The 13,205-nt window shown below is 36.1% G+C and overlaps 1 protein-coding gene across 2 annotated transcripts; it reads right to left on the bottom strand.

Moving 5' to 3' along the window:
• Positions 1 to 2,158: 2,158 nt before the first annotated feature.
• On the bottom strand, positions 2,159 to 11,826 carry SGO2 (shugoshin 2). 2 transcript variants are annotated; one of them, XM_079311814.1, is made up of 9 exons: positions 11,462 to 11,531; positions 10,450 to 10,607; positions 9,766 to 9,941; positions 9,325 to 9,402; positions 8,562 to 8,644; positions 7,958 to 8,184; positions 5,536 to 7,506; positions 3,746 to 3,890; positions 2,159 to 2,584 (listed from the first exon to the last, which is right to left on the bottom strand). In XM_079311814.1, exons 1-9 carry the CDS (start codon positions 11,488 to 11,490, stop codon positions 2,479 to 2,481), a joined length of 2,973 nt encoding a protein of 990 aa, XP_079167940.1. In that variant the 5' UTR covers positions 11,491 to 11,531; the 3' UTR covers positions 2,159 to 2,478. The 2 variants fall into 2 exon arrangements, with proteins under 2 accessions (XP_079167940.1, XP_079167941.1); XM_079311815.1 differs by lacking the exons at positions 9,766 to 9,941; positions 10,450 to 10,607 and having other exon boundaries at positions 11,462 to 11,826.
• Positions 11,827 to 13,205: the final 1,379 nt, after the last annotated feature.

The raw sequence follows: 13,205 nt of genomic DNA, 5'->3' as shown, positions 1-13,205 counted from the left end.
AATCTATCTTCCCAACCATTTCTGCACCTATTCATAATAGTCTTGCTAATGGGTGACATACACAGTGTGTTTCAGAAAGAAAAAGCCTGCCTGCTGCAACTTCCCAGATAACATTAACAGCTCTGTTGCCATACAGATCACATTGCCTGGTGAGGAGGTAAGTTTTTTATTGGAAGAATTGTTATACTGATTGAATACTCTATTTCTTCTGCAAGGTTCTATATCAAAACACATTGCTTTACTTACTGCTGTATATTTACAATCCTCACACAATTTTTGCAACTGGTAACCACAGCTAGACAACTCTCTGTTTAGGGACTAAATGTCCACTTTGTAAACTATCTCACTAGTGATACATTTAACTCTAAATTCATACATGGAAAGTCCTACAGGATCTTGAGAAAGCTGCCTTAGGGCTGCAGACCATAACAAAATAAACACAGCAGAAAATACTTGTGGTATTACTTAGGTGTTTGTTAATAATATGTTTATGCCTCTTAATGTTCATGGTTATAGTTCCACACTTACATGTAGAATGGACACACCTGAAAGCCATATCCAGGAGTGCGTTTTGATATTAATTGTATTAATTCCTTTTCTGTCAAAATACACAGCTGAAATTCTGACAACTCACAGAAGGATATAGGTTCTTCTTGTTGAACTTGAGATTCCTCTCAGCACATTTCTCCAGCCTGACCAGATGCTTCTGAACGGTGACACAATCATGGGCTGTTTCAGACACTCCTTCCACTTTCATATCAATTGCAGACTTGTGTAGGGTGCACTGGCTCATACAGGTTGTTAATGGATCACTGTTAGTGTTAATCACTGCTGGCAGCAGTGTGAAACCCTCAGGAGCTCTAATGAATGTTTTGCCTCCAGCTGGATCATTTGGCACTAATCACAACCTTCCAGGTTTTCAGCTCACCTCATTGTGCCCTTAAAAAACCCACAGTTCATCAGTTTGTCTGTGGAACGGTATCAGAGAAAATGTCAAAAGCTCTTCTATAACTGAGACAAAAATCTAGTGCTCTACCCTCACCCACCAAACTAGTTGTAGAAGACTATCAGGCTCATTAAAGCATGATTTCCTGGTTGCAAATCAATGTCAGCTACTACTAACCACTTCCTTTTCTTTAGCAGAAAGGACTATTTTCTCCATCAGATTCCCAGCTTAAAATGTAATCTACAAAGAAGTACAAAGACTACATTTAAAATAATGTTTTTAAGAATAGATTCTAATTTTTATTATATTATATTTTTAAAATATACTTTTAAAGACTATATTATAAATTTAAGAATATCATTACACCTCTTAAAAATACACATGCTGTATTAGACAAAAGATCAAGCTAACAAAAGAACTGGTCTCTGAAAGTGTGAACAGAGAATGTCCTTGGAAAAGGTACAAAAATTGGTCAAAGGCATAGTAAAGCTTCTTCAGAATCATCTTCCAGCCTTCAAAAATTTGGACTTCAGGAACATCCTGTGCCAGAAATGTTGTTTCTGGTAATGCCCCAGAGGTTTTTCTTCCATTAATGTGTCTGATCAATTTTTAAGCCCATGTAAACTACTAACATCTACTGCATATAAATGAAGAACCACCATCTATAACCAAAATAAATTAATTTATTTCTATCTCATAAAAAATAGTTTTCTGTTACAAAATTAACCTGAACCTTGTCCATTGTAATGTGTAAAAGTTGTGTGGGTAGTGAGCTATCACCTGCATCTGGCAGCATCTACAAATCAGATACTGCTAGAAAACTGTCAGCTGACAGCACATTATGGAATGCAGAGGGCAAGCAGTACAAAAACCTGAAAAGCCGAATGCAATGACATTGTTGTGTTACTTGTCACACTGGCACTCTCAATTGGAAACTCAAGGTGTTGCTTGTCTGGATCCTATTTGCTACTGAATTCCTATTGCAGTGCTTTTTTCTTCCTTGCTGCCTCTGGTACATAGTGTGGACACTTGACTTCTCTCCATTATTTCTCAATGAGATTTTCTTATTCAAATCTCAGTGTGTCAAATCCAAAAGTCAACTATCAAAAGAAGAGGGACTATCTCCATCTATTTCAATAAATTCATAAAAATTTGGGATGCAACCAGCACTGAGAAATGGTTCCACTCAAAATAAATATGAAAAACTCACAGTACAATTCCCAAAGCTGGTTTATTTTTATTTCTCTTTAAAACATATTTTTTCTAACAATTTAAGAAGTGCTGCAAACCATTTGAACAGATTATAAAGTATTGACCAGAAATCCAAAACATGAGTGACTCTAACCTGTATATGCCTTCCTCAGTATTCTGTGCCCCTTTTATAGAGATTCTTCTCCAGAAGATTTCAATGTGCAAGACCTTTACTAATCAAAGAACAACAAACACTCTATATTGCTAAACATTTACATATATATATATAAACAATTGTACCCATTTTAGAAGTATTGTCCATAAAGGCAATTCTCTATTCTTCAATAAAATTTTGATTTGCTTTTAAAATTTCCTTTATTTTTCACTTTGTAGATTGGGGAAGTCAGGAATTCTGTATTTGTAAATCGATCTCCTCGCCTTAATTTGCTGTAAAGACAAGAAATAAAAGACATCAGGTATTAATACCATCAAGCACCTATGCAACTATAGTAATGTAGCCATAATAATTCAAATGGTAAATAGCATTAATGAAAGCTTGATATGCTAAAGAAATTAAATTTCTGGCAAACAAGTTTGTCTGAAAAAGCAAGACATAGATAAGTACTGCTTTCCAAAAAATAATGCTAGAAATACTAGTCTTTTTATGTGATCTCTATCATATTAGGATGCAATATTCCTATAAAACAAAATTCAAAACTTATTGAAACCAAACACTTATCAGCAACCATAAAGGACAGTGTAAATCTAACTAAAATATTAATAGGAGACAATAATCTAAAATCTTAACTGACATCAACTTTTTTTCTGTTATTAGTTACCATTTCTCAGAAATACAAAACCTTATCATTTCAGGGTAAAAGACTGTCCACATGTCAAAATATAATAATACAGCGTTTTAGCATATAAGACAATTAGTAAAATAAATGTGTGACTCTAATCTCTTTCCACTTTTTTACACATTATTTGGCATAAATATTTCTGAATTGCCAGAGGTAAAGTGAAGACTTCTTACATTACTTTTAGCTCCTACTTTTCCTCAGTCTCACTACTTCAATTGTCAGAGTACTCACAGAAGGAAAAAATATCTTGATTTTCTAAGAATATTAAGAGGCAAATTAATTATAAAATACTATATCCAATATAACTAACTATCAATTTAATATAAATGATTTATTTTATTATATTATATATAGCACATTAAAGAAAAACTACTGAATTCTATAATATTAGTACATAAATTTCCTTTCCATTTGAGAAGATTACAAGGACATTATTATGGTATAATTTACTTTTAAGTTTAACATTAATAATTATTAATCTCCAAAGGAGTTTGCATCATGATAAAGACTAAGATTCACTGATATTCTCTATTAGTCCAAACTATATTTTAGAATTTTAATACTATTGTTGTCTTACTTTGGCATTGGAAATTCTGCCACATTAACAGGAAAAGCTTCATATTAACACTGAAGTATCTCTGCAAAAGGGATTTGTGATAGCTCAACTGCTTATTCGGGGGTTTAATAACCAATCTTTACTGGAGGTAGAAAAACCAAGAGCAAAAGCCCCAATTTATTGTGTACCTACCTGTTTAGTTTGGGCTCCTTGTAGGAAATAGTGGGTCTGCTTCGTCTCAGTGGTGCTGCTGAGTCTTCTGAAGTTTGGGGGGATTTAGGTACAGAAGTGTGAAATTGTACACTAGTATTTGTCAGATCTTGGAAAGCTTTTCTCCCTGTAAATACAGTAGTTTATATGCTTAATTTTAACATTTCCTGAATCATTATGCAAACTTCAATTAATAATTTTTTTTAATATGTTTCTTAATTTAGGTACACTGGTTACTGCTCCTACACTAAAGATATTTAACACAAAATGGGATAGATGATAGATGGAAAGTGCTACTAGAGCAGCTTTCATCCTGTACAAACTTGGAGCTGTTCAAGGTCTGCCTTGGCTCATGGAGCATCTCAGAGCAGCCCCATGACTGCTCAGGACCCCCTTATGGTGTTTACAAAAGCAACACTCCACACAGCTCCTGGCCTTGACCACAGTGGGAGGGCACACATGTATAATCTGAAGAGGTAAGCTGTACAAGTTTTTAGTTCTGTATTTTCCAGCTTTATGCTTCCTTTTTGGGCCTATGTGTAAAAGAAGAGCATAGCAATCTTTCAATTCAAGATTTGGTTTTGGAATTTGGATGTAGGATGAAAACTTAGCTGTCTTTTGAACTATGCTTAAATAGATGAAGATCAAATAACTACCTTGCTTTTTATGCCAGCAGTGTTTGATACTGCTGATCACAAGGGTTTACTAATTCACCATTAAAGCTACTAAAAGTATGGGATCCTTTTTCCACCTTCCAAAGAAGGAATTTCAGTTCCAAAGAAGGAACTGAAGATGAGAAGATGCAACTGCAAATCACAAAGAGTGATACCTCACACAACATTCTCATTCTGCCAGGGCTCCTATTCTGTGCTCATGCAAAACAGGAGATTTTTTTGGCCATTGTGTCCTAGCATTCAAATGAAGCTGAGGCTGTATCAGCTTAATAGTTTGGGAATTCAAACTATTAATTTTAGCAGGGATACTGTCTAGGTGTTGGGGCTTTCTCAGACTTCAAAACAGGAACTTGTTGAGAACACGTATGTTTACAAAATAGATCCCTAATGCTATGAAATTTCAAAGCTATGTTCTAAAGTATATTTAAACTCTTGTATAGATGTAATAGTTATATATTCCATTAACTCCATTACACTGCATTATAATAATTGCATTTATTATAGAAGAATTTAAGCCTACAGACTACATTGAAATTTTATTATGTTCTAAATGTGTCTTAAAGAGATTGCCACATCAAAGTTGGCAGGTTATAGAAAACTCAAAATACTTATTTTAGATATCACAATTCCTGTTGAGTTGCAGTGCTTCTAAAGAAACAAAAATGAAATCTCCAAGTACAGCTAAATTTTCAATTTAAGAAGGGAAGAGTGTACTTGTGTCTTGTTTCCCTTAGACAAAAGCTCAAGCAATTTTATCTTTCAATCCCCACATTTTTGATTGTAATGGAATTCTTCAAAAAAGGAATACATGCTTTAACTAAAATTGCTTCTCTAGAATGTAGACTACTTACATCTGCCCTAATAAGTATCATCTTGGGATATATTGAAAAGCAATAAGGATATTAGCCACCACAATTTAAAAGGTATTGTGACTGATACATGATATAGAAGATTTTGATGATTTTCATTCTTACTTTTTTCCACTTCTGTTTTATCTGCTCTAAACAACCAATGAGAGGACAGAATTAAGAGAAGTTACCACTATTTCAGGCCCTACCTAATTCAAAATGCCTTGCTTTTTCTAGCCCACACACTTACCATGACAAGGTGTTAGAGTATTTTTGTTAGTCTGTTTAGAAATATGTTCCATATTTTGTTCTGCCTTTTCAGTATCTGGTGCTTCGTTATGATCATTTTGCCCATGGATTTCAGAGCTTTTCAGTACAGAGAAGTTGATGAAAGCATTGTGATCATCAAGAACTACGAGCTCCACATTGGAAAGGCCTTCCTGGGAAAAGCTTTCTGCCTTATGTGGCATATTCTTACAGCATTCAGCTTCAATCACAGGCCTCAACTTACTCCCAAAAGAATTCATTTCATGAGGGGCTTCCTGGTCATCCAAAATATTCTGATCCCCCTGATCAACATGCCTGAAATAGCTTTTCTCTTGTATGGTCTCAGTAATAACAGAACTAAACCTCTGTTTCTGCTTTACATGCTTATCAGGAAAATTACTTATGTGGGAGGTGGGTTTTTTGGCCACTTCTGAGGAACCTACTTTCTTTAACCTGTTAGCATCATCATCAACCAGTTCTTTAGTTTCTGGTGTATTCAGAGCCGTACCATTCTGAGTAACTAAAGCTATTTGCATTTGCTGAGTTATAGTTACTTTCTTTCCAGCCCCTGCAAGCAATGAGTCCTTACTTTTTCGTTCTTCATTTTTACAAGCTGAGAACCGTGTAAGATTGTCCTTTGGTATTACACATGCTTTCCGGCCGGCCTTTGCCAATGTACGCTTCAATCTGCCAGGTGAAAAATGGCTGCTCTTTTGGTCTGTCTTCTGACTAACTTTATGAGGGCTGTCCTTTTCAGTTTCTCCACCTTGTGTGTAACTACTTTTTTGGTTGTTTTTTCTCTGTGTAATATTCTTCTGGTCTTGTTTTCTCTTGCTGCTATCACACTGGTTTATCTCTGTTTGAGATTTTTTTGAAATATATTCTCCATACTGGCCATTTTCTCCTCTACAGGATTTTGCTGTGTTTGCTTTGGAAAGGTTTTGGGAAGTTTTCCTCCTTACTGTTGGTTTGTTATCTTTCTCATTCATATTCAGAAAGCCCTCCTGCAAAGAAGGCAATACATCAGAAATATTATCTTGGAATGGTAAATTTTCAGCACAATAAACTTCTGGTGGGATCTTGTTAACAGATGAGCTTGAGTCTGTTTTTTGTATTCTGCTGTCCACTTCTTCAAACATTTCTGAGGAAGTTCCTTTATTTGTCTCTTGTTTTCTTGGACTCATTACATTAACCTGGTATGTCCTCCTGGCATCCTTAGCTTTACTTGTTCTACTCTGTTGCTCTACAGAATTTCCTGTAGGTAGCTGTTCTGTTTGACTTTGGAATAGCTGAGTTTGTGAATTAGTTTCTGAAATTTCACTACTGTCAGTCCTAGAGTGCCTTTCTTCTGCATGCAAACTTGAATGGACTTCAGACTTGCTTTTAATTTTTTCTTTATCCTTCTTAGAATATTTTACTTTTCTGAAATTTGGTAATATTTTGTCAGAATTGGCATTACTAATTTTATTTTGATGCAATTTATAATTGCCTTTTGCTGTAACTGTGAGTAGTTCACTTGCATCACTGGCAGTCAACTCCATATCAGCATCATAAACAGTTTCTTCAGGCTTTTTCTTGTCAGTAAAAAGCAGCTTGTTAAAATCTGTCTTACTTTCACTGTTAAATTTAATAGGTGAAGGAATAATCTGAGACAAGTCACTTGACCCTTCCTGCAAATTCCTATCACTAGCATTGCTGCTACTGTTAATATCATGATTAGGCAGATTCAATGATCCACATTTTTTATCAAAATCCTTTGGTTGAGTTGAGTTAGATTGAGTTTTTGACTTGCACAGTACTGCATTTTTCTTTCTTTCAGTCACATTTTCAGAGGATGGCAATGAACTACCATGATATTGTTCTCTAGGCTCCTCAGACTGTTCTAAGGATTGTGTATTTTTTCCATGAGCTGGGGAGGCACTATTGCAACTTAATTCTGCACACAGTTGATGTTCTGCAAAGAGAAAGATTTCAGCAGCTTGGGGAAAAGAAGACTAGAGTGTAGTTAGCTGCACAAAACTACTAAAAGCTGAATCAAAAGTATGGAAAATTGCACTTTTTAAAAAAACTGAATACACGTATTCTATGGTTGGTCCTTAAAAATTTAGTAAACTGAAGCTAATTTCATAATTTACTGAACTTGGACTTTTGAAAATGGAAAGAAAACTCTGTTTTTGTATAACTACTTCAGCTATTATTTGGTTATCTTAGCTATGTAATTTTAATGAATAGTACTCTATAAATGATTGTCAGGACATCTATACTTATGGATGAGCATGTATTTTTCACTAGTTTATTATATGGTTTAGGAATCTTCTTATACCTTTTGTGTTGCACATTGAGTAATAAATTATTAAATACTAATTCTCAGAGAGCTTGAAAAATCACACAGAAATACATCATACCTTTCAGAAACCTATCCTTGTCAACCGTTGGTTCTGTTTCAATTAACTTTTGATTACTTGTACCAGAAGGCAAGAGTGATGCAAACCTGACTTGATCTGAATGCGTTTCCTCTCTTGAATTAGTGATATACTTGTAAGAATTTGATGCTTCACCCACAGAAGGGCTGCCTTGCTGCTTTGCATTAGCTGTTGCAATGAAAGGAAGCTTTGCTGGCAATTCTACAGATCTGAAAAGAGAAAATTTGACTGTGAAGATTTTTATTACATTTTCCATCATGACATTCAATTATTTAAAATATTCCCTTAATAATGTATAATAGGAGAAAACAAGAATTCAAGTATGATATTGGGTTCTGTCTTGGGGGAACTGTGTTTTTGATGATAGAGAATTTTGCTTTGGGCTAGCAAGCAGTGAGTTACTCAAAAACACAAGTTTTGTCTACCACTCTCTCTCTCTAAATTCTGAGTCCCAAACAGGTAATTTCTGATTGAACAGGAAATGGTTTCTCATTACCTCAAAACTACCTAGGGCAGTGTACAAAGATTAGCAGCAAGAGAAAATCAAAAACAAAAACCACTTCTGGGATTTAATACTACCACCTACCTAGCTGACTGATGTGCACTCCTGAACTTGTGACCAGTTGGGCTGCTTGGGCCAGCTGACAGGGGAAAGGAACTCTGGAGATCCTTCCAAAAGAACAGCAGGGAAATACAAATAGTTAAATATTCTCTTACATTTTAAGTTTTGGAAGTACCCACAGGGGAAAAAAACCCACAGTAATGGATGGGAAAAAAATACACACACTGATGGAAGACATATGATATTCAAACACATGCAAGAATTTTAAAGCAAAATATTTTGTTACCAAGTTCATCAGAATACATAACCAAATTTTATTCCAAAGCAATGTACAGACTTTCTAAATGTAGCTATAACTCATGCAAACTGCATTATACATACAGAAGCAGAGCAACACGAAGCAAGTTGAGAACAGGCAGCAAAGTATTATCCTTTTATAAAATTAGTTCTATTTTTTCCATGACACAAGGACTAACATGGACTATGTTTTCTGGTTAAATTTCCATATGTAAGATACTTATTGCAGCACTAAGCAAGGAAGGCAGGTAGCTTGTTCACTACATACTGAAGTGCTAAGCTCTTTTATTTTAGCCACAGGATTCTTCTTTCAGGCTACTATTTTAGATCATTTGGAAACTAGATTAAATCCTAAATACTGGTTTAATCCTATTCCATAAAACAGGGGTAAATGCTTTATATCACAAATAGTATTTCAACATTGCACTCAATTTGAAAATTTTACCCTGGAAGATGAGTTCAATATTGTAAAGTTGAATAAACATCTTACCTCAGAAGGACTGCTTATTTCTATTGCAGTTAAGAGGTTTTCATTCAAAAATGCATCTATTCCAATAAGAGTTTTATTCTGCATATAACAGAAAAAAATATATTGTAAGTGGCTTCTGATGTAGGAAGAGACAAGATGTAAAAAGTGAATCTATGCTACACTTCTCTTTTGAGACTTAATTGAGCACAAACTCATTTCAATACCTATAAATATAAAGGTGAACCTGGGACTAATATAGCTATAGATATACACATGGATAGACAAAAGAGTTCAAAAAAAGCTACAAAATTAAATGTAAATATTAAGCTGTCAGGTGAGATAACTACACAAATCTGAGACATGTATTTTAAGCCACCACTTTAAGAAGTAATATTAATTTTCAAACAAGATAAAAGCTTAGCTTAGCTGCTCTAAGTTTAAAGAATTTTATTTGCAGCATACCAAACAGGTCAGTTTTTGACGTAGTGAGATATTATGAAGCTGGAGTTTTTCTACTTCCTTCTGAAGAAAAATCTTCTCATTCTTTAGCTTGCGAGAATTTTCTTTTTCAACACTCAAAGCCAAAGCTAATGCTTTGTTATTTTGTTGTAAAGATACTTTAAACATAGATGAGTTATCTAAAGGAGACAAAATAATATTATTTTCAACAGCTTCAATTCCAGGCCCTCTCTGTGTGAATTACGACAACATTTTTATCTGTAGGTTCTGGTGTAACAGCAACAAAGCCTAACACTTTCCAATATAAAACTGTTTATGCAGCTGCCATTCTAATGATTACTCTGTCTGTTTCACACATAGATTCTGCTCTAGTCCAGATTTTTAAAAATAAGGTTATTTAAAAAAACCATTCAAAATGTGATAGTTTCACAGGTATAAAAATATTTACAAATTCAGAAAAAAAATTTACAAATTCAAATGTTCATTCTCATAATAAATGTGAGTTTTGACAACATAAAGAACAAAGCTATATATTCAAAATACATATTCCCACTACCTATACCTGTTACAGAATAGTTTTAACAGGTAGAATTTCAGCTAATCATGTTAAGTACAATTACTACTCCTTTTGAAGCCATACATTCTAATTACAGCATATGGCTTCAGTGTTATTTTAACAGCACTTACTCATTAATTTAGTTTTGATTTTAGAAGCTAAAGAAGCATTCCATTTTGCAGTTTGTAAGGGTCCTTCCCTCTTCTTCATCCATCCTTTAGCAGCATTTGGGGTGAACACAGCAGATGACGAATTAGCAGTTGTGCCTTTATCCATCCTCAAAATGAATCTGTACACCGTCAAGTGGAATGTCCAAATAAATAAATGATCTTTTTGACACTTTTCAAAGTTGAGTTTATTGTCATACGAGGATTTCTGTGTCTGAAGTTGAAATAATTGCTTCAGCCTTTACCTTTGTTCAGTTAATTAAAACAGAGTAATTAATTAATCATCACAATGAGACATCAACAAAGACAGGCAAAACAATTAATCAGTAAAACACGAAACCTGAAAACATCATCGATTTTTTTTTTATCTTGTCTATTCCCTCACGTTGACTATCCAAGTTTACACGTAAAAGGGGAAAACCCCAAGGTTCTACCACTTCACAACACGACCGGACCAGCTTGTGCTTTGTCAGGACTGATGTAAAACCGATGCATTTAAATAAACCGCAATAAAAACGGCGCGAAGCTACCCCGAGAAAGAGAGAGGGAGGGGCAGAGACCGACCGGCCAGGAGAGGGGCGGGAGGGGGAGGCCCCGGCAAGGCCCCGCCCGCCCTCGGCGCCCTCAGGGCCTTCAGAGCCCGCAGAACCCTCAAACGCCTCAGAGCCCCCAAGGCACTCAGAACCCTGAGAACCCTCAGAGTCCTCAAACCCCTCAGAGTCCTGAGAACCCTCAGAGCCCTCAAACGCCTCGGAGCCCCCAAGGCACTCAGAGCCCTGAGCAGAGCCAACGGCCGCGCGCGCGGCAGGGCGCGGGGCGAGGCGGGGCCGTTGGGCCGGGCGCGCGCGGGGCCCGCGCCGCGAGCCCAGCCCGGCGCGTGCGGGCCAGCGGGAGCGGGGAGCGCCTCACGGGTCACACACGGGCAGAGTCTCCCATAAAAATGGTTAAAAAACATCCAGCTCGCCCGCGCTCTGACCTTCCAGAAGTGCGGTATGCAGAGGTCATTAACCGCTAATCCACGGTTCCGCCTCTTTAGTGACATCTCTGTGTGTTTTAAAAAGGAGTTGGGTGTTTGTAAGGGTCCATTTTCAATACTAACCATTTATACCATGCAATTAAATTTTTAAAAAATAGATATTAAGGATATGAACGCTTCGCATCAATCTGAGTGCACTGTGAGGAAGGTAGTAGAAAACTCCAGATACTCCACTTAGCCGTCCGAGATGTTTAGGAAGAGTTTGAGGTGTTTGGCTTTCAGTTCAAAGATTTCCTTTAGGTTAAAGGGAGAAAAACACGCAATTCCTTCTCAGTGGCAAGTCAATTTCTTTCTGGCTGATACTGAGCTATACGTGGAATAACAATGTAGACAGACACCAGGGCAGTTAGGAAGGCAACAGTGATAAATTTACAGCCTAGTGGATTACACACTGCCTGCAAACCTACAGATTTGGAAGGGCAGGAAATCTCTGACAATAGAATTTGAGCAAGCCCAGTTTTAATGTTGTTCAGGTAATATTAGGACTTCCATGAATTGCCTGGAAGTACTTCAATCTAAATGCTTTCCCCCAAAATCTCTTCTAAGTCCAAAAGCCCTTTAACACTCTCTCCACATACATTCTCTATTACTGGCTATGTGTGCCCAGTTCTACCATTAGCTCAGGTGGATATTTATTGCTAAATTAGATCCAGAAATTGGTAATTTAAGAGTAAGCAGAATAAATGTTTTATCTGAAGATCTACAGAGATGCAGAAAGATGAAATAAAAAACAGTATCAGTTCTGTAATGCAGTAATTATCAAAAAAACCTTACCTTGCTGTGTGCCAACATGACAATATTCTATAAAGTCAAAGGAATCATGAAATATGAGTAGCATTAAGTGAAAATGAATCTTCATGAACTTACTATTTTCATAATCTGCTCTAAACAGCATTTGGAGAGTCCCTCATTTCTACCTTTTTTAATGAATTATGTATGACAGTTTCTCAGTGTGGCCCTGAAGCTGCAAAACCCTTAAAATACAGCTTTGATCCAGCACACATCATATACCTTTGGTACATTTTCCCTTCAAGGAGACTTGGAACTATACTACAGTATAGTGACTGTAGCCACTATAAAACTGGCCAAATAAAAGACCAAATAACTTTACATAACTTTAAAAATAGAAAACAAATCAAATAAAATTTCCTTTTCCTTTCCACAAGGCAGTGTTTTCCTTCCAGATCCAACAACGAGTTTTCATTTCCTCCAGTTCCACAACTGTCTCAAGTCTTGAAGAGGCAATCACCAATTTGATTCCATTTAGTGTTTATGTCACTACTGTGGGCAATAAATGTAAAATGAAATGTGAAGTATTACCTTTCCACCTATGGTCATACTTTCCTTTACACTTCACTGAGGAACTCCCACGCTGGAACACTTCACATGTAAAAATCTCCTGTTAATTGCCAGCTACTCAAAGTAGGAAAGAACTTAAAGCACTGCCAAGTTTCACAGCCTATATATCTTCAATGTATATTAAGAACAGAATTATGGGTTTTGGTCACTTGGGATCCTATGACTGGCCTTTGAACTGAATAGAAATGAAAGATAGTGAGAAAAGGACACACTGACTCTTGTGAAAGTTCTAATCACGTGGGATCTGAATTTGTACCTTACTAGATACCTACATACTCATGTCTGAGAAGAATCTTGGTTGAGGAGTTAATCCTGTAGTGCCTAA

Source organism: Erithacus rubecula (assembly GCF_903797595.1).
Source record: "Erithacus rubecula genome assembly, chromosome: 8".
Lineage (NCBI taxonomy): Eukaryota > Metazoa > Chordata > Aves > Passeriformes > Muscicapidae > Erithacus > Erithacus rubecula.
The sequence above is the reverse complement of the archived record's forward strand: the minus strand, read 5'-3'. Positions and strand labels throughout refer to the sequence as shown.

What these genes read in the sequence shown, in the direction of transcription:
- SGO2 (XM_079311814.1), bottom strand. Translation starts at nt 11,490, where the DNA reads ATGACCTCTGCATACCGCACTTCTGGAAG. An exon ending in GCATACCGCACTTCTGGAAG is followed by an intron (nt 10,608 to 11,461) that starts GTCAGAGCGCGG and finishes GACGGTGTACAG; the next exon opens with ATTCATTTTGAGGATGGATA. An exon ending in AAGGAGCCCAAACTAAACAG is followed by an intron (nt 2,585 to 3,745) that starts GTAGGTACACAA and finishes TTGTCTTTACAG; the next exon opens with CAAATTAAGGCGAGGAGATC.